Source organism: Ptychodera flava, chromosome 17, assembly GCF_041260155.1.
Source record: "Ptychodera flava strain L36383 chromosome 17, AS_Pfla_20210202, whole genome shotgun sequence".
Classification (NCBI taxonomy): domain Eukaryota; kingdom Metazoa; phylum Hemichordata; class Enteropneusta; family Ptychoderidae; genus Ptychodera; species Ptychodera flava.
Genome location: NC_091944.1, coordinates 6031190 through 6053647, shown reverse-complemented (window position 1 = coordinate 6053647; position 22458 = coordinate 6031190). Strand labels below are relative to the sequence as shown.

The window sequence follows — 22458 nt, the reverse complement described above, 5'->3', positions numbered from 1 at the left end:
ACAGCCACTCGCTGAAGTGGAATGGCCCAATATCTACAAGTGATACGGTTGCCATCACTCCACCACTCCTTCGCAACCAACTGTCTATGAGTACAGCACTGCAGCGAATAAGCAAGGGTTATTTCTGTCGATTTCGTATCAAATATCGGAACGTCGCCAGGAAAATTATCCTAATTCTATCGGGCGATTTTTCATCAACAGCGACTCAAATTGAAATTGTATTTTTTAATTGTTTTGAGGAAAAAATTATATATTGAAAAGATCTGGTTAGCTGCTGGATGAAGGATACGTTATCATGTTGAAATTGTACAATGACGTGGCAGGAGGATAAATAAATGGGAAATTAGTTTGCAAGGGGCATACTGAGAAAGTTAGCTTCGGCTCTATAACAGTATCACAGGGTTTAGACAAGGAATGAAAAATTAAGAAATTGATATTTGTAAATGATTATACAGCTTGCTCTGTTATCGCTCACCAGAGACAGTCTATTGTATGTCTTTCGTTCTAGCTAACCTGAGAGAATAGTGACATAGCAGACACAGCACGCAATATTGGATTCCTGTTTGACAGTAGCCGCGATTTCAAGCAACACATTTTTCAGACCTGTCAGAGCATCTATCTACGTATCCGCCGTATTGGATTCATCAGGAAATATCTTTCTCAACAGACTTGTCTGACTCTCATGTATTCAACTCTTTCAGCCAAGCTAAACTACAGCAACTCCCTACTCTACGGTTTACCAGACTCATACATCAGATTTCTACAAAGAGCACAAACTCGGCTGCCCGTCTCATCACAAAAAAGGGGTCACGTTACACCAATCCCGAAGGAACTTCACTGGCTCTCCGTGTCTTATATAATTCAGTTCAAAATCCAAATTCTCAGATATAAATCAATACATAGACTATAGCTCCTTCATACCTGGCTGAACTCATTGAAGTCAACACCCCTAGCAGATCTCTCCGATCAAGTCTACCAGCCACACTTAAAGTTCCAAGAATACGAGGCGCCAAATGTAAAAAAAAAAAATTACACAATCACCCTTATTTCAGAGATAAAACAGCTAGGAAATGTATACAGAGGGGAATTTTGAATATATATATATATATATATATATATATATATATATATATATATATATATATATATATATATATATTATCACATGAACTGGCCGTATCTCCACCTGTGTGACGTACACCAGCACAGATAAGAAATCCATATTACCGCTGTTGTACGTCATCAACCGGAACTTTTTTTCCTGCAATGGTACCGTTCGTACATGTACGTTGCCACACAGACCGATTTGTCGTGATCGATGCCGTGCTCTCATGGCATTTTGACAAAAAGGTGACCCGATAAACCGAACGACATTTCGACTCGCTAAAGCTTTAGCTTTTCCAAAGAATAGAATGAGGATACCGTCGATCGTTATAATGGCTCAGTAACGTCACGGCTCCAGTCGTAAGGCTCAAAGTGGACGTCGTCGTACCTGGCGATCGCCAAGCGACGTCGTACCTGGCGATCGAGGTTGGCGATAAACCCGAAATATACACCTCAACGAAAGTTCAACTTAATAAATGAGTACCGTATAATCTTCGGGAAAGCGACATAGAAGGCACAAGCATAAAGTCATTTTACGAACAACGATAAATTTCCTTCATCACACAAATTATTCCGTCGTTTCTCGATCGGAATCAAACCTGCAGCGTAAGGCTAATAGTGAAATCGACCTAAGCTGTCATCAGCTGTCGACCTACAGTGCAGCGCCGTAGTAATCCGATGTATTTCGAAAGTTGACGGACAACACTCACAACAGAACAGATTTCCCGTCAAGTAACAAAATTGGGATGTACCTACGGGCGATATATGTGTCACAGCAAACATCAATTCAATTCAATTCAATTCAATTCAATAGAACTTTATTTATCCAAACATGGGCAATTAAAAAGCGTGGCTCAAATACAACATCAAAAAAAATATATAATACAAATTTACAAAATGGTAGGAGACGCAGGACTATACAAAAAACAGTTTAGGAATCATTTAAAAGCCGCACAGCGGTTGGAATGAATGACAACTTGCGCCGGTTTGACCTGCAAGCCGGGTATCTAAAACGCCGACCAGAGAAGTGTGTCGAACTCTGCTGATAAAATATGATCACAAGACAAAAGAATTGAGCGGGCTTTCCTGAGTACTTGCTGATTATAAAACGTAGAAAGACTTCTCTGGGGTATACCAATTAGTTTTGAGCTAAGTGAAACAATTCTATCAAGTGAAGTTTTGTTTTTAACAGACAGATTTTGATACCAACAAATGAATGAAAATGAGATAACGCTTTCAATGTAAGATTTACAAAAAAGACATGGGATAAAATTTGTCTATCAACCATGAATGAACGCAGTTTCCTTAAAAAGTACAATCTTTGCTGCCCCTTCTTCAGTATAGCATCGGTGTTATGATCCCATTTCAATTTGTTGTCAAATATTGAACCAAGGTATGTATACTTCGAAACAATCTCGACTTCTTGATCGTGAACAATGGACGTAGGAGGGTTGCGTTCTTGCCTCCTAAAATCAATTATCATTTCCTTAGTTTTCTTAACATTTAAGTTTAGATACGAATTATCACACCACTCAACAAACTCACTAAGAGCGGGACCATGATGACATTCTGATCCCTGTAGAAGTGTAAGCAGAGCACTATCGTCAGCAAACTTAACAAGATGGCTACCTTCATGTGTACTTCTACAATCGTCAGTATAAAGGATGTACAACAGAGGAGACAGAACGCAACCCTGAGGAGAACCCGTATTTGTTTGAATGATACTTGACAAAATACCATTGACAAACACCCTTTGTGATCTATTTGTAAGAAAGTCAATAATCCAAAGTACAAGTTGATTGCTAAAATTAAATTTTAAGAGTTTTTCTGCAAGGATGTGGGGTTGGATTGTGTTGAAAGCACTGGAGAAATCTGCGAAAAGGATTCTTGCATGAGCACCTGTTTTTTCTAAGTGTTTGTACAGTGTATTGAGAATGAAAAGCTTAGCATCTTCAACACCTTTTCCCGGTCGATATGCAAATTGTAGGGGGTCTAGTTTGTTGCCAACCTTTGTCAGAATAATGGACTTAATTATTTTCTCAAATGTTTTCATTACAAGGGAAGTAAGAGCAACAGGTCGAAAATCATTGGGTTCTTTAGGGCTAGCTTTCTTTGGGACTGGTACTACTATAGAATTTTTCCATATGGCAGGAATACTAACTGTATCAAGAGAAACTTGGAAAAGGTGTTGTAAGACTACACTAAGCTGATCAGCACAGAACTTCAGGGTGCGACCACAAATACAATCAGGACCTGGACTTTTGTTCACATTTAATGATTTTAAAGTTTTAGCTACTTTCTCTGTCTCAATAGACATCCCTAACTCAGGAGATAATGACTGTTTTAGATTTGAGATTTGAGATGAAAAATCCTCTGTTTCAAAACGAGTGAAGAATGTGTTCAGGACCTTTGGCAGCGCCGCTGAGTCTAAGTTATTTAGTGTAACTTTTGACCCTGAAGGAGTAACCTTATTACTGCTGCCATATGCTGATACCTTGCCAAGTAGATCGAAAGTTACCAGAAAGAAACTTTGATTGAATTTTATTTTTATAATCTAACTTTGCCTGCCTAATCGCTCTCTTGACTTCTTTGTTTATCAACTGCTTCTCGCCTGATGTACCCTGAAAAAAGATTCTCTTCTTCTGGTTGAGAATAGACTTTAATTTTTTGGTCACCCATGGCTTGTTATTGGGGAAAATTTTAACATTTTTCGTAGGAATAACAGAATCCGCACAAAATGAAATATAGGAAGAAATGACATCGGCAAGTTGATTAAAATCGATACAAGAATGATAAAACATCTCCCAGTCAGTACATTCGAAACACGCCTGTAAGCTAGAAATACTGTCTACTGACCAGTTCTTCACAGTTTTTGTTACTCTACGAATCCGCTTAATGACTGGTTTATAGATAGGGGCAAGCATTACAACATTGTGATCTGAAGATCCAAGAGAGGGCAACGCAAAAGATTTGTATGCGTCAGGAACTGTACCATAACACCTATCAAGTATTTTATCAAAACGAGTAGGACACGAAACATATTGGTGGATATTTTTTGCACTCTTGCTAAAGTCACAATGATTGAAGTCACCAAGTACAAACTTCGGAGCATCCGGGGCAAGTGATTCCAATTTCTGTAAATTATTTGATATGTGTTCAGCTGCTGTAGAAACATTCGCTCCGTTTCGTCCGTAAGACGAAAAATTGACGACCGAGATGGCCACCGGCGAAGACCGGTGACGGAAGTGCCCACTACAACTTACAAGCGTACACTCTGTGTGTCATCGATCTAAAACTTTCGGGCTCGCCAAGGTCGTAAAACTGGTGATATATTAAAATCTATAGCATCTCTAAGAATGGTAACTACTGTTTCGATCGTGTCGTTGCATTAGTTTCATAAATATAATTGGAAATATTCTAAATAACTCAAAATACTATGGTTATCCGTCGCTAGCGCGGGTGAAAGTCATGTCCGCCGATGGGAGACTTGCCTTGGCATCGGTCCAGCGCGAGACAATGATTGACATGCGCACGTGACCGAATCCGTATATCTGATTGGTGGAGATACTATTTCATGTATCAATAGTTCAGCTTAATCGGATTTATGAATGAAAGTATACCTGTAAACATTCGCACATCTCCTGGGTGACGGGCCGCTTTACTCACTAAATGAAAGTAATCCGCGTAAATAAAACACAAAATCGCGATAAAAACCATGCAATTTGTTACAATAATTTTGATCCATCCACATCAAAGAAAAATAAGAAGACTGTTCATGTGATAAATATATAATCCCATGGAATTTTTCTCTGTTTGACGTCATCGTATACGAGTGTTTTTCGCGGAGCCGTACAACTTCGAGCCGAAAAATACCATGGGATTATATATCTATCTATCTATCTATCTATCTATCTATCTATCTATCTATCTATCTATCTATATATATATATATATATATATATATATATATATATATATATATATATATATATATATATATATATATATCGATATATATACATTGTATACATTTTGTGCATTTCGCTCACTGCTTACCAGTTAGAGCACTCTGAGATTGTTGGACAGCGTATATCTGTGCCCAACTTCAGAGGTTGCCATAAAGCCATTATGGTGATAACCGGGAGGGCACATTGTAAACATTTTATGTATTTCGCTCACTGCTTAGCAGTCAGAGCACTCTGAGATTGTTGGACAGCCTCTTGCGTAATATAAGGGGCGTTCACTGTTGGCATTATGCTTCGCTCATGGTACGAATTGCCGATAGAGCATTCTGGTGAGTCCATATTTTCAATCCTCAACAATGTGTAACCGTACTCTCTGTGCCCAAGTTCAGAGGTTGCCATAAAGCCATTATGGTGATACCTGGAGGGCACATTGTATACATTTTGTATATATATATATATATATATATATATATATATATATATATATATATATATATATATATATATATATATTATATATATATATATATATATCGTTTACATGTATGCATTGGCAATACATATGTTTGCATACATAACATACATACATACACGTAATCATACTCGCACACATATAGTGTATTCATTGATACATGTAGAATACATACATACATACATACATACATACATACATACATACATACATACATAGAGCCTGGACTTGGATAAAGGTCGAAAATTTACATTGAGCCTCGCTTTTGAGACATACAGTTGAAAACGTTTATATTCAACCTCGTTTTAATGCAGCTGCAAAATTTAATGATGTAAAGTAACGTCATGCAAGGGCAATCAATAGATCATTATGGGTTCTCTATTATTGTGTCATATGAATGATGAATATATATATATATATTTATTTATATACACATAGGGCCTCGCTTTTGTTATACAACTGCAAATTTTATATACATGTAATACAACTGCAAAATTTTATATACTGTCTCGCTTTCACATATCTGGACTATATCCTCGTTTTCGAAACATGAAAGTGACTTTCAAATGTTCATATAATGTCGGTCGCAAGTAGAATTGCATAAAAGACGTTGCGTTCACATTGCTGCACACAGAAGGGCTTGTGTTTCACAAGACCATAGAAGGACCCTAGTAGTCCAGCGTACGATGCTGTGCGTTCTCGGCGTTATACGGTGCTGGACGGGAGGCAGTAGGCCTCTCGCACCGCGCTGGGAAAACACAGTAGATTTGCATAAAAGACGTTGCGTTCACATTGCTGCACACAGCAGGGCTTGTGTTTCACAAGACCGTAGAAGAACCCTAGTAGTCCAGCGTACGATGCTGTGCGCTCTCGTCGTTATACGGTGCTGGACGGAAAGCGGTAGGCCACTCGCGCCGCGCTGGGAAACACAGTATTGTACGCAGGGCCATGGAGCTAAGACGGTACCGTGTCAGGGCTAAGAATGCCCTGGCTAGGTGCAATTGTTGTAGCCCACAATCATACATACATATATATATATATATATATATATATATATATATATATATATATATATATATATATATATATATATATATATATATAATATATATATATATATATGTGTGTGTGTGTGTGTGTGTGTGTGTGTGTGTGTGTATAATTCCTCTCTATATACATTTTCCATCTATCTATCTCTATAATAAGCGTGACTGTGTAAATTAATATTTTTACATTTAAGATAATACGGTGACAGATCCTTCTGCTTTCTTCATCAATTCTATGGAACAAACTACCAGCTCACATTCGATCAGTTCCCGACATTCGCACCTTCAGATTTATGATTGAGACTCATTTCTTCAAGAGAGCTTACGTGTGACTGAGTGTAAAGCGCCTCTGAACATTACTGATGGATACGAGGCGCTATATAAAGTATTTGTCCTATCCTATCCTATCGTATTAAACGTTTTTGCAATTAATTTGAGTTTCATTGTTCTCTCCGACAAAACTGAGACAAAAGGCCCATAATAAGCTGTAGTACTATCGTTTCTGTTATGTGTGTACTAATTAAACATCAAAGGTTTTTTCAGACGCGTAATTATTTTGAGCCGAATAAAGTGTTGCGCAGTTTTTTTCAAATGTCTCATCGTCGTCTTTAAAAAAACGATTCTTTAGGTTTTATTTGAGTGCACGATATTTGTTCGGACTTAAATTTGATGTTAATCGTGATGCGCAAGAGTAACCATTTGATATCGAGTGGCGTGAAAAATTTGTCAAGGGAGACCCTTTGAAAAACATCAATGGTCGTAAAACATAGCTTTCAGCAATTAGCGGAATGACAAAAAGCTTAATACAGCTTGCAACTTTCACTACTGTTTTATTCACACCTTTCTTACGCTAATATTACATTGCTTAAAATCCCTTGACATAAATGGATGAAAATCTTACAAAGCTGTTGTTGCTACAGATTTTAATATAAATTGAAAACAACAGATAACAAAGACGTATGATGATGTTTGTTAAAATTAACTCTACTTACTGTCTGAAATGAAACTCATCAATACGAATACATTGAACTTTTGAGGCACAGGACAAATATTGGGGCCTACCAAACAATAAATATTCTACATAACAACTCATAAGGATCATATGACAGTCAATTGTGATACCTCTAAAAATCAGTTTTTACCTTCCGCTGTACCCTCTTTAAAACGCTACCTTATTTCCGGTCGACATTAGTGTTCGCGATTAACAACATAATAACCTCGAACACAGTATCTCAGATTTCCGTTACTTGCCCTAATCATTGTTGTGGTCTCATAGAGGCGCCAGACTATGGATCAATCGCCAACAGGAAAAAAATCGTCACGTCATATAAATGATCCGTACCACATTTTACAACACTGTGAACCGAAAAATCACCGTCGCGTTTGTACAGGGAATGGGGACATATATATTTAGAAATTATTTATATTGAGAGTTACAAGATCCCAACGTGAAATATTGTTTCAAAGTTCAAATCAAAGTATCCATCAAAATCTAGGTTTTCCAAAGATACAAACTAATATTTAAATGCGGTTACACAGTCAGTATCCTGAGGTGTAATTTTCAGAAGTGCTCGAGCCAAAAACTTGTCCTTCCCTTAGAGTGAATTTCAAAATAGCTTGGAATTACAACGTGCTTGGGTGACAAGAAAAACGTTTCTGGCAACAGAAAATGAGGCTGCCTGTATTCATCACAAACGTTCTCCTTCGATAAATTCTGCAACAATTTAACCAAATACGACGTTTACTGTGCGACAGTCAACATTGTCAGTGTTGCCGCGCTCGCATTGAAATAGTCATCATTTCACTAACTGCTTGAACATTCTTATATTCCCTGTGTCGCATTTCCAGGCGATAAAACTGCACAGAACAATAACGATAGGTTTTTATCTCTATGTGCAGTGCTTACGGATCGGTACTACGATTGGTATTTCCTACACTGAACACCTTTTTAAGTGAGAGCAGTGGACGTCGTATTGGGTTAAACTCTTTGAAAATCTATCAAAGGAGAACGTTTGCAATGGATGTAGTTGGCGTTATTTTCTATCGCCAGAAACGTTTTCTAATCACCAAAGCACGTTGTAATTCCAAGCTGTATTGAAATTCAATATACATCTTTCACACAATTTATAGAAAGGAACGTTTGACATAGAAATTAATTAAATGTTGTTCTTGGCAATTTGTGAGTAACACCTTTTTCGAAATCAAACAACTAATTACCGAAAACATGAATATTTGATCAAGTTACTCCTTTGAGGGCTTTTAAATTGAAAGTGGGACTTTCTGTGGATGAATAAATGCTGTCCGAGGTAAACGAAATTCCTCCATCGATGATACTAAGTCCTTTTGAGATACTTTTGATGCTTGACAGTTCTTACTAATACATTAGTTTAAGTAAATGAATAGCACGACTTTATAATCCTTTACACTCACACCTGTGATGTCTATTGAAATCATACGTCGAAATTCTAGGCAATGAGACAAGGTAACGAATTAAGGGAGTCGGGGTAATGTTTGTTGAATATGTGCCAATCTAATAACCATAAATCAAAAGGAATCAGAATGAACATTCTTTATACCATGGACATCCGCTGCATTAATTTATTGATTCTACCTTGCGTCTTTGCAAAATTGTCAAAGTAGGGCATGTCTAGTTAATATATGTTTATAAAACATTAAGGTTTGAGAGCCATTTTATATTCAAAAACCGGTCAGTAAACAATCTTCGTCAAATAGAGACGTATAAAAATGATATTAGATATTCTATGTTGGGGTGATTTATGAGACAATGTTACCAGTTTTGCATAAAACATAGTAGACGCTACTACCAAGTGCTTAACAACTTTGGCAACGTCAACGGTTCGTCAGAGACAAAGACATTTAATGCAGAATATTTCTGATTTGTAAATCTTGTAATTGCTACATAGCCAATTGCCATGCTTGACATCAATTTACCCTTCTTCATTCTCTATTTAACACGGAAGAAAATAATTTACACTGGCTAGGAAACACTGTCACAGTCTATGTATTCGTAGATGTATGATTCAGTGTCGTCTTCTGAACTAGTTGAGAGGGTGCCGTATGGTGCGAGTTCGTGTTTTGAGGAATATTCATTGAACTTCTGGACAAATGTATGAATCTTGCACTCTTTCTTTCCATTGACGTTGACAACAACTAACTTATTCCCCGGAATAATAGCAATGCCTTCAGGATGTACAAGTCCGAACTGTCCCCCTATTCCCACATTCTCTTTCTTGCCACTATAATTGCAAACTGAGATACCATCTCCTTCGTCACTTCCATACAAAAACTCTTGCTTGCCTATTGAAACCAAACCAGTAGCTGCAATTCCACCAATACGGAACAGAAACTGACCTTCGGAACTGATGATTTGTACCCTTCTGTTACCACGATCAGAAACCAGAATGCGGTCTTCACTGTCTAATGCTAGGTATGTCGGGTTCATGAACTGTACCTGTCCCGTTCCCTTGCTACCTATCGTCTGAACAATTTCTCCTACGATATTATACACAACCACGACGCACGATTCTTTATATGCTACAACGACTCGGTTCTCCCTATTAACAGCAACACCCCAAGGGAATTTTAGATTCCTGTCGCCAATTTCATTTACTCTGCTACCGTCATATGTGAAAATATACAAGCAGTTATCAGATGCACTGGTGACAACGAAGTAATCTTTCGCAGTTGCAATATCATACGGTAGAAATTGTCTCCTAAACATCCTACGTCTTCTATAGAAATGAACAGCCTGACCTCCATACTGATCATGCTTAGCCACCCTGGCATTGCCTGTATCACACACCAAGTAATACTGATTGTGAAACGCTATTCCGTGGGGATTTTGAACCCCCTTCGGCTTACTACTCCTCCTCCTCCGAATGAGAACTCAGGCGTAAGATCTATGCGTCTTGCGGCGTTTAGGTATTCCACGTATTTATCTGTATTAGGGTCTCCCTTGGGCATCCCTAATGATCGAAGACTTGGACGGTCACTTGAAGGAGGGACGGGAGGGGGTATTTTTTCAGAGTCTATCTCGTCACTCGGGCATACTTTTTCATATGGATTGCGTTGCTCATACAGAGGCTCATACTGATTATGGCCAGTCTGTTTCAGAGAAAAGTAATCGGGGACGGGAGAATATTCACTGTAAAATTCCTCATTTTCATCATCATTCTCTGATGCATCACTTCCGAAGGGTGACGACTTTGCTTCTGTGTTTTCTTTGCTTTACAATCAAATTCAAGGGGACTTTCTTTATTCTCTTCCAGAAATTCGTTACCTTCGTCTCGTGAAGCTGAGTGCACAGAAGCCGCGCCAGGTTTTGCTTTACTTGCAGGATTTATCCTAACGTGTCGCTGAAAGTTGACATTTATGTCCTCTAAATTTGACTTTGTTTCTCCAGCGTTTATTTTACCTTTACCATGTTTACTGACCATCATATCTGAAGTCTGACGAAATGGACATTCATCTGGTTCAGCATAGCCATCAGACTCATTGCCTTCGCCGCTATTTTGTCCTTCTGCCACGATAACTGACTCATATTGCATCGAACCATGACCTGTAGGTTTACCACCGTCAAAGCCTGATATATCTTGTATTGAACCATACATATATGAGAAGTCTTCCTCCTAGATGGTATTAATCAGTTAAAAGAAGGAGAATTATTATTTTTGTTTATGAATTCTTAATTGCTTTTTGCTGATGGCAAAAAACAGTACTGCTTTGTGTCAGTGCAGGAGCATCATTTTCGTCTTCGAGATTAGTGTATGCTTATGAAATGTAAATCATATCAGATCCAATGAGAACAATCTGAAGTTTATTTTACTGATAGTACTAAAAGGCAGTAGACGTATATGTCATATTCTTGGATACCCGTGGATAGTTAAACAGTTCAGCCAGGTTCTGTCATCAATCATATATCAGCTATATGATTATCACATGATAATTGAGTGATGCGCTTGTCTTTAGGATACCAATAGATACCTAACCGGTTAAAACCGGATCCAAATTGCTTAAAATTGCCACAAAATGTGCGCTACCGGTGCTCTGCAGCTTTGCTCGTGATCTGAACTGTGGACTCTCTGAAACTAATCACAGTTCACCTGGACATCCATTAGGTGATATTGCCGTATTCGATTCATCAACTACGGTTTCAAGATTTAAATATCACTGAAATGCTATATTAATAATTCGTCAAACCTTGGAGTATGGCAAACGAACTAAGAGCTATGGGGGATTCGTCGATCGAAGGAAACGTAACAATGACTTTCTTGAATGAATTAATTGCATGTTTGTTTTTTTTTTCGTTGGCGTTTAATTGTTTGTTTCTTTTTGCATTCCAAAGCGTTTGTTTACGGGTGTGTCTGCGTGGGCTTATCTTTTTTTTGAGCATATGATGTAACCTTTTTTCCAGAGTCACCGCGGTCCACTTTCTCTCCGATTTTCTCTCTTCTTTAAAGTCATCCCGGCTGGTGGTTCATGTTTTTTACTTATCTATACTAGTTTTTACGAGAGAAAGTTCTTTTTTATATTCTTAACGAATTAAATAATTTTTCATATGTATGACATTTTATCTGTTAAATTCTTTATATAGATTTTCTGTCTTTTATCACAGTCAAGCCGAATGTGGTTCACCTTTTAAAATTTTTGTTATATTTCCGAGAGTAGCACTGTTTTCAATGATTATCTTATTGCGTTTATGTGTACGTGGCATTGTAATGATATTTTACTTTTTGCAAACGTACTCGTTGCACTTTTGACGTGGAACACTATACGAGTATGTATGCCAACAAGTACAGGTGTATGAATTTTTCAAATCTGTGCACAGTGTATTTCCTCCATACGCTTTAAAAACTACTTTAAAATTAAATATTAAATGACATTTCTGTCTTTTTTGAATTATACCCTTCTTGTTCATTTCTTTCCGGCATTGCACCGAATTTTTATTTAAATCGAGATGGTTTATTTTCACTCAGTAACGATAAATATATTTGAAACATTTTGCGCGTCGTATTAAGACCCCCATTATTTTAAAAATAGAAATAGTTTACCTATGAGCCATTGTTTAGCCCATATGTTATAAATTAGGGTCTGTGATGAAACATTTACATGTACTTTATAGAAAGTATTTTACTCGATGATTTATGTGAATCAAAATAAGGTGTCTTTTTATATATTATTGCCTGAATTCATGGTTTATGAGCCAGCGAAAATTGTCTCCTGCTACGAGTGCACATAAACCCTTGTGTTTAGGCATATTTTTATTATATGCCTCTTTACAATTAACGTTTTATGACATTTAGTTTCTTGCAGGCCATTTTCAAACAATTTTTACCACTATCGACCAGCATCAAACAGATTTTAACGACAATTAAAACAGCAGTAGTTGTTAAGGCTCCAAATTTATGTATGATAAATATCATTATTACAATAAAAACCTGTGAACAATACAAAGGTAACGTGATCAATTAACAGTAAGATTAAGGGGGTGACCCACCTTCGCAGACACCTATTATTATTATCTTTATTTTAGGCCGTAAATGCCAATAATAAAAAATAACTGTATACATCAAAATAGACTGAAGTTAAATATGAACAAAAACTTTGTAAAGAACCTTTCTACAATGTTTCCAAAATGCTGAATGAAAATACGAGTCAGACTGAACACAGGTACAGATGACTGGGTTATCACTTACGGAGAGACGCTCACATAATGCAAACAGTAGTCTACGGTGGATTGAAGCAAAATTGTAGATGTTATTAGTTACAAAATTGTGAATAATACTGACGTCACGCTTCAGATCAAAAGTCAACCTAAAGGCATTATTATACGCTATCCTCATTTTGGACATAATCTTTAACCAGATTTTTACCATTAAAATGAATCTATTACCCGACATATAGTATTATTTGGGAAGCTAAACAATTGAAGATCACGAAAATTGTAAAAAATATTTCAAAACCTTTTCGGGTGTGCTAATTTTGCTCAAAATGTGTGTTTTTGAGTTTTCACTTTAAAAGTGTAAGTACGAGGGGTGATGGCCATTAGTGAGTCGTTTACTGCAGTCGATAGCAGGGTAAGGTGTTTAAAAAATCTGTCTAGGATTTTGATACTCCGCTTCGCTTTTGCACAATTAGCCTTGAAAGTGAGAAGTGGTGGATTCCGAATAAATTAACGGCTTTTGTCCTCGTTTGTCATGATATCTTTTGTTTTTGAACATTATCAGAATTCTGGGACACGGTATTGTAGAAACAGTCTCTAACTATAATTTGTGCAAAGATAAGGCTAATCCGTCAACGTAGCACCAAGTTACATTCTCCAGAAATTGCGATACATTGCCAAAAACGGAGCGGAGTAAATCGCAGAAATGTGTATGCGACCCTTGGAGTCGCACAAAGTCAGCTAAAATTCCGGTTCGCTCACATTTTCTGTGGAAATTCCCAGCCCATAATAAAGTAAACTGTCTGAACAATAAAATAAATTTTCTGAATTTGTGGTATAAATGAAATAATACATGACGTGAAAATTGGAAGAAAATGAAAACTGAAACAGCTAGTTCGCGGCGTAAGCGTTAGACTTTATTTACACATTTGTCATTCAGAGTTAAATTTTGGGATATTCTTCTTGCTTAATGTAAATTAGCGTATTAACTGTACACTGCAATGTACCAGTTAAAATCTGATTATCAAGCGAAGAAAATGGCCAGCTGCGTAAATATTTCATAAAATTGATTATTTTGCATGCAAAGTCCGATGACATTGTGTTTTCCTGTCTTTTAGTTGCGCAATCGTCACCGCGTTTTAAGCTTCCTGAAAGTAAAGGAACATAGTCTTCATTGCATACTTTAAACCGTAATATAAGCGGGAACAGTTTTGTATGCCGGACTTTACTGAGCATTAGCAGACATATAAATCATTATCAGACATTTTTATCTCCACTCGCAATTAGTTCGGAGTGGGATCAATATTGAATGTTTGACTTCATTTGGTGCAGACAAACATGTTAAACGTTATCAGAAAACAACGTAATTTTTGGATTTTCGGTGGTAAAATTGGGCGATCAGTTTTGAATGTCAGACTTTACGCTGGCATTGAGTCACGTCACTTGTTAAATAAATGAATGAACGTCTTGGTTTTGGGCGGCGATTTATTTTGAATGCTTGAATGCTTGACTTTATTTGAGAAACATTTAAAACATAGGACAAAAGACGTATTATTTGGATTTTCGGCCGTTATTTGTGTCGTACGGGAATAGTGTTATTAAATACGTGTTATAGGAAAACGAGGTAAAAATAACTTAAATTACAATGAGCAGCCTCTCAATTGTGCGCAAGATGCATCACCAGCTATTGTTCGAAGCTCAGTATAGTGTTGAATGAGTAGCGTTCTGCGTTGCAGTGCGCGCTAGCAACCTGTTCCATTTCACACCTAGTAAACGCATCGGAAACTGAAGTTTAAAGCTGCACTGTAACTCTGAAAATTTCAACTCTTCTCTCAATCCTGGGCGTATGCTTAATATTTCGCTTTTGTGTACCATGTTTTCGCTATTTACGGTTACCTTTGGTAGCCACGACATACTTCCTGCTGGCAACTCGGAAGAAGACTGACGCATGCGTACTCCTCCGGATGGAAATCACGTAATCCACTTACGCTCTTGAGATAGTATTGACTAATCTGGAAACCGTTAAGACATTAGAACAACGACGGCACGCGAACTGGCCTACAACATTTATTTTGTTAAAATCTAACACATTTCCCAGTATGTTATGGCTTCAAACTTTTCGTCAACTTAAAGGCCATATTACACGGATTAAAAATTTACTATGAACAAAAAATGACCAAAATCACCCAAGCAATCACCCTCCCTTATTCAGTCGTAGTAAGTAGCTTACAGGACTTTGATTATAATTAGAGCTTGGTTCTATGCTGTTAACATTGGCAGTAATCCTGTGAAAATAGATTCTGCAGGTAAAATTAATACTGACCATGTGACACATCGGGAGTGCCTTTTAAGACAAGTCATCGTTGATGACACAGTCCCCACTTGTTAATGGGTACTTTAATTACAAGTCCTCAGAGAGGATAGAGTCCTCTTCATTAATTAGGTCTGTGATTAAAAATACTATAATACAGATGGGGCTTAATGGCTGAGAATGAGTTCCATGGTAGTGAAAACATAAAACCAATGTAGGCCGCCATCCTAATTACAAAAGGTCATTAAATGAGTCAATTAGTAATAAATCGACAGGATGCTGCCAAACATTTTTGCATCCTATCCTAACACTGACAGATTATCACCGGTACCATATTTCATAAAGTTTGATGCAGTGCTTCTGGACATTCACCCTAAAAAAAAAAATTCATTATGTAAATGCAAACTAGCAATTAATTTAAATGATACCGCTAAGTGTCATTGAATTGTATTTACAACACCATGAGATCAACATCTGTACCAAGTTTCATCAAATTTGACGCAGTATTTGTGGATATATCACTCTAATTAGGAAAGTTCATTACATATGCAATTACAAATTAATTAACATGACACTGATAAATGTCTTTTTCACTGTTAAAGCAATGTGAGCTTAACATCTGTACCAAGTTTCATGAAATTTGATGCAGTATTTCTTGACATATCAGCCTAATTACGAAAATTCAATAATTGACATGATACTGCTACATGCTGTGAAACAAATTGATGTGCATATGTATGACATAGGTCAATGTCCTTGTACCAACTTTGAATGGTACTGGTGGAAATATGTCTGAGTTATGGCTCTGTACATGAAAAAATCGTAACAAAATGGCCGCCACGCAGCCATATTTGATCTTACCATCTAAAAAATCAACATGCATATGTATGACATAAGCAATGTCCATTTTCCAACTTTGAATAAAATCTGTTAATTGAGACTTGCCAGAGTTATGGCTCTTGACATGAAAAAAAATTACAAAATGGCCACCATGTGGCCATATTGGATCATATCATGAACAAATCGACGTACATATGTATAACATAAGTCAATGTCCTAATACCAACTTTGAATAAAATCGGTTGATACATGTCTGAGCTATGGTTCCGGACATGAAAAAATCGTAACAAAATGGTCGCCCTGCATCCATATTCAATCTTATCGTAAAACAAAACAAATCAATGTGCATATGCATGACATAGGTCAATGTCCTTGTACCAACTTTGAATAAAATCGGTTGAGACGTGCCTGAGTTATGGCTAAGGACATGAAAAAATTGTAACAAAATGGCAGACATGCAGCCATATGGCACAAGACCACTAATTCATTTCCCATAGGCCACCACAGTAGCGTTGAGCTCGATTTTCCTATTTTAAAACATTCAGTGGCACGAATCCTCTTAACAGGTGTTAGGTCAATGTCAGCTTGACTACTGATTAATTTTTCGTGTGGGCAAGTCCACGGAAATTTTGAGATAGTGATGAAATAGCGCCCTCAGTGGTGTTTTTGACAAATTTCAGGCTTATTGTTATGATTTCTATTAGCCCTAGAACTCCTCATATTATCAATAAATGCTTCAGCCATTATTCACAACAGTCTGCATTTTTATTCAGGAAGAAAATATCTTTTCAAAAATACTTGACGTTAAAGTTCAAACTGAACAAGCATCCATGCAGATATCAAAACTTCAAGGTCTGCACTATTTTTCTTCCGAACTATCTTTGTAACGAACCCGGAAGTGAATTAGTGATCTTGTACCATATTGGATCATATCATACAACTAATTGACATGGATGTGTATGACATAGGTCAATGTCCTTGTACCAACTTTGAATAAAATTGGTTGAGATGTGCCCAAGTTATAGCTCCGTACATGAAAAAATTGTAACAAAATGGCCTCATGGTGGCCATATTCAATTGTATCACAAAACAAATCAATGTGCATATGTATGACATAGGTCAATGTCCTTGTACCAACTTTGAATAAAATCGGTTGAGACATGCCTGAGTTATGACTAACGACATGAAAAGATTGTGACAAAATGGCTGCCATGCGGCCATATTGGATCGTATCGTGAAACAAATTGACGTGCATATGTATGACATAGGTCAATGTCTTTGTACCAACTTTGAATAAAATCGGTTGAGATGTGCCTGAGTTATGGCTCCGTACATGAAAAATCGTAACAAAATGGCCGCACGGTGGCCATATTGGATCGTATCACAAAACAAATCTAGGTCAATATCCTTGTACCTACTTTGAATAAAATCGGTTGAGACGTGTCTGAGTTATGGCTAAGGACATGAAATAAACTGTAACAAAATGGCCGCCATGCGGCCATATTGGATCATATCGTGAAACAAATTGACGTGCGTATGTATAACATACTTCAATGTCATTGTACCAACTTTGAATATAATCAGTTGAGATATGCCTGAGTAATGGCTCCGTACATGAAAAAATCGAAACAAAATGGCCGCAAGGCGGCCATATTGGATCGTATCACAAAATAAATCAACGTGCATATGTATGACATATGAAGTAATCCTTCTACCAAGAATGAAAGCACTCCAGGAATCACTTAGATATTTAGTGAACCGACGGACGCACGGACGGACACACGGGCGCACGGACATGACCAAACCTATAAGTCACCCCGGACAGTGTCCGTGGGGACTAAAATTCTTATTTGCAAATATGGAGATACTAATGTCATACTGATGTTTATAGTATTTAGTATGACTGACAAAGTCAGTAGTGCTATGCGCATCGTATCTGCCTTTCGAGTAGGATAGATAGATAATAGATAGATAGATAGATATATAGATAGACGGAGGGTGGGTGGATGGAAATAGAACACAGGTGTGTCCGCAAACTGTTTAAGCACATCAGTTCCTTCACGGCGGTTGCTGACAGTTAGTGAAAACTAAGCTAAAGGTAGGAAGATAGGGATTCGTTCAAATCAAGCTGATCCGATGAATCTTACCGGAATTATAGATTTTAGAATTATATTTTGTCTGTTTTTGTAAGTTTACCTAATTACTGTCAGGATGAGTCACTTGGTATATGCTAGGGGTGTAGCTGTGTGTAACTGAGACTCGGTGTAGTATTTATACAGTATGGTGGAAAGTGTAAGAGACTACTATTCGTAGTTCAAGAGACAGCTTATGGTGTTTATTAACTGGAAATAAAATATAAACCAAAGGAAATCTTAAAATGGTTGTTGTTGTTTGTGATTATCGCAGTATAAATTTTGCAGATATGCGTGACCCATGAAGGTTAGAGTAACTCAAGTGCGTGCTACGCGTATCACCCATAATGAAGTTAACAATCAGGCATTTGCATGCCATTTTCAGCTTATCTATCCACAGCATCCTAGGAATAAATAAATAAGCAATTAAACCAAATAATGAAACTAGGTAATTTGGTTGCACAAATATATGTAACACCTCTGGTAGGCTATGATTAAAATTATAGGGTACAATCTTTTGAGATAGCAAAGGAGGTTGTATTATTGCTTCCCATGGTTGTACTTATACTGGCTGAGTCTTCATCTTACATCTCAGTTTGGGTTTCCCGGCGATGTTCATGCTGCAATACTGCATCTGGATTCAAAATAGTATTCCACCTTGTTTATATAATGTGTCATCTGTGTTATTGTTTCTGCAAGTCTTTGTACCTACATAATATTCTTACTTTGGGTATCATTAAGCTGCGGATTGAAAGCTACTCAAATCAAAAATGATTTGCGATTTTTATGGGAAGAACAATATTTTCTCTCGAGAAGATGTAATGCTACATATTAACCTTGTAGATGGAACACTCATGATAGTATGCAAAGCTTCATAACTCCGTTAACACATATTTTTACCGATTAAAACCAGTTGGACCGGGTTTACCATAAATATATACTTGGGTATCCCAGAGTATAACATATCATTCTATTACCATGTGATAATAATAGGACTGACACATAAATTATCATAGAATCGGATTGGCCCAGCGAAACATCCTGTAGGGTTTCCTTGGAAAGACATTTGATTAAGCTTAAAGACGCTCTATTTAAAGGAAAAACAAATTTTTATATTAAATACCTCACCTCAGGTAAGGTAACACAATCTTTAAGTTGCCTCAAAATATTAACACGGTCTTCCTCCACCTTGACATGGATTGTTGTGTTACTATATTTAAACATTTCTGTCCCCAGATCTGAAAGATAATTATATTTACAGCAATATAATCAGCAAACCACTTAGCATTCTGACCGAAAAAGAATTTTGAACCTAAAACTTTAACCAAATACCATATTCATGAATCAGGTCATCATTTTCATCGCAGTGCAATGTAATGAAAAAGGAAAGCAATAAGAATAAAAAGATATGTAACATACTTGGGGCAAAATGCTTCGCCAGTTCCACCCACCAGAATTTAACTATTAATAGGACGTCTTCCCATGATATCAAAAATAAATTCCTTTCGGATCCCGCCTTCAAAGGCATTAATTGCAGATGATTTATTCTTGAACGAATCTTATGATTGTTATTGTTTCCCTAGACTCTGATACTCAGTAACGTTGATTCAGTTCAGAATTTAGTATTCTGGTACAGTTCAGGCCATGCCACAGGCTGTAAATTCCATATCCTACAAATACTAAATGATATCTTTAGAGTTTGAGAAAGACCTCAAGTTAATTAATAATAAGAACTGCAGGGAAGGTAATACATATATATATATACAAGATCTCATTATCAAAGTGTTTTCTACAGACAGCCAATGTGTTCATTTGAATAATGTTATTTTTTTACGTTTACCTCTGAACAATGGTCTTTCGTCTGGATTTTTCTTCCAACACCTGCTTGGGATCTCTTTTAGATCCTCGGGACAATCATCCGGTATACTTTTGCAATCAGGCCGAAAGTCGCCCTGTACAACTGCCATCCAGATTTGGGCATTCTGTACAGCTCCTGTAACATTAAATAGTTCAGTATGATGTACAACAATTAATATAATATTTGCATTAATTCAAAAAAGTATAAACAAGGCATGATTTTCCTGTCATTAGATCTTCTAAACCCTGGAGTGTCAGTAACGTGATGTAGTTCGTTCATCTTGTTAGACTCTCCTTTTAGTTTTGCATTGGAATTGGTTAGGTTAATTTAAAAGTATTTGGTATAGTAGAGCTGTTATTACTACATTAATAATTGATAAAACTACTATATAGAACAAATTTAAATAGCAATAGCTCAACATTTCCTGAAACTAAGTGTATGGGGTAATTTAGGGTGCTGATATAGAAATGCCATCCACTTGGCGGTAAATTCACTGCACTAGGTATTTAATGTTTTTCATTACATATAGTATACGGCATTCATTTTGTGAAGATATGTTTCAATGAAAACTGTTTTGTGCCATCAAAATTACATTTTTTATATTTATGATGATAAGAAATAGGAGTTTCATCAATCTTACTGCATAAAGCTAAGGTATCTGATGTATGTGATTGCAAATATTGGATCCTTTTTATGGCCACCTAATTCGATGACAATGGTTTCCGACAATTACCTTAAGAAACTTCAGCTGGGACTATCAATCTTATGCATGGTCATTAAACTTACAACAACAAGGATTTTGAAAGCCCTGATCACAAAAATGGCATGCATTTTTATCGTCAAAATATCCCATTGCAATAATTTCATTCATCGTAGTTTTCCTTTTCTCAAGACAAATTGAATAATGTAATTATTAATGAATCTTGTGCTGATAAGGTTTTTGAAATTGTCTTTTACAAGATTACAGCAGTTTACGTTGACTGGTTGCAACAAAAACATTGTGTAAATCAGCGTATTGCCATCCCAAGCGCTGTTATTAGTCGATTTCAAGGGAATTATCTCAGCAAATAATGAAACATTGTCTATCAGAAGGTAAGACGTAGTCAAAACCACACCCTACATAACCATAAACAGCTCGCTTAGTGCCTGAGATGTATCATTTGCTGTCAGGTGTAGTATACTATCGAATATAAGACTTTTCACATTTCCAAATTATTGAATCCACGCATATACACACATGCTTCGTTTATAAATACACCAGTATTTTCTCGACATGAAAACTTTAATGCACTCACTTGTATGATATAACGATTCCGAATGTCGGACAATGGATGCTATTGCTGACATGTTTTGCAGGTATTTTCAGAACACGCATTGTACAGATTAAAATTTGACCAACATTTCATCTTGTTATACTATAACAAATTTACATTTCACAATTGACGAAGTTTCTAAGCCATTGAAGGCGGTTGATTGGAACAAAACCTGTGGCCCAGAAAAAATTTCGCCACAATTTTACTACAATGTGCAGATGATTTATGATACCCTCTTCCAATGATCTTGAATGAGTTTGTCAGCTCCCGGCTGTTTTCCGTTGATTTTTAAAACAGCAATTTTCTACAAATGTTTAAGTCTGGGTGCCGGAATGACAGTTGATCTTTTTTCTTGCATTTTTTCAGCACGATCTTTGAGGGCTTAGTTAATAACTCCATCTACAATCATGTAAAGTGTTCCGTTCATGATTTTCAGCACTGGTTTAATCTTGTCGCCTACTCAAATATTCTAACCGAGATTGTTTCAGGTACTTAAGTGACATTTACACTGAAAATAATACATAAAATTCAAAGTTATATGGGCTTTAAAAAACTTTTTTTTAATTTTTTTAATTGGCTTTCAGAAAAAGAAAGACAAAACAAAAAACAACAACAACAGAACAGAAAAAAACCAACAAAGAAAAAAACCCAAAAAGCAGGACAGTGCTTCAGTTTAAAATCTCAAATTCTATTGGCAAATAGACTTAATTTTGACCATTTTGAATCCGTGTCATC

General features: G+C 36.7%; 2 protein-coding genes across 4 annotated transcripts in view; one reads left to right on the top strand and one right to left on the bottom strand.

Annotated features, from left to right (window-relative positions):
• The window catches only part of LOC139115246 (tetratricopeptide repeat protein 38-like), a 260249-nt gene that overhangs the window by 19997 nt on the left and 217794 nt on the right, over positions 1–22458 (top strand). The window lies entirely within an intron of this gene.
• Positions 7349–20545, bottom strand: LOC139115245 (uncharacterized). The gene is made up of 3 exons (XM_070677218.1): positions 20393–20545; positions 19681–19790; positions 7349–11236 (listed from the first exon to the last, which is right to left on the bottom strand). The coding sequence occupies exons 1-3, from the start codon at positions 20517–20519 to the stop codon at positions 10718–10720; spliced, it is 756 nt and encodes a 251-aa protein (XP_070533319.1). The 5' UTR covers positions 20520–20545; the 3' UTR covers positions 7349–10717.

Excerpts from the sequence above, each read along its gene's own strand:
- LOC139115245 (XM_070677218.1), bottom strand. The coding sequence starts at position 20,519 with ATGGCAGTTGTACAGGGCGACTTTCGGCCTGATTGCAAAAGTATACCG. Across the intron at positions 19,791-20,392 it reads CGAAAGACCATTGTTCAGAG|ATCTGGGGACAGAAATGTTT; the intron begins GTAAACGTAAAA and ends ATTATCTTTCAG. Across the intron at positions 11,237-19,680 it reads ATTGTGTTACCTTACCTGAG|GAGGAAGACTTCTCATATAT; the intron begins GTGAGGTATTTA and ends AATACCATCTAG.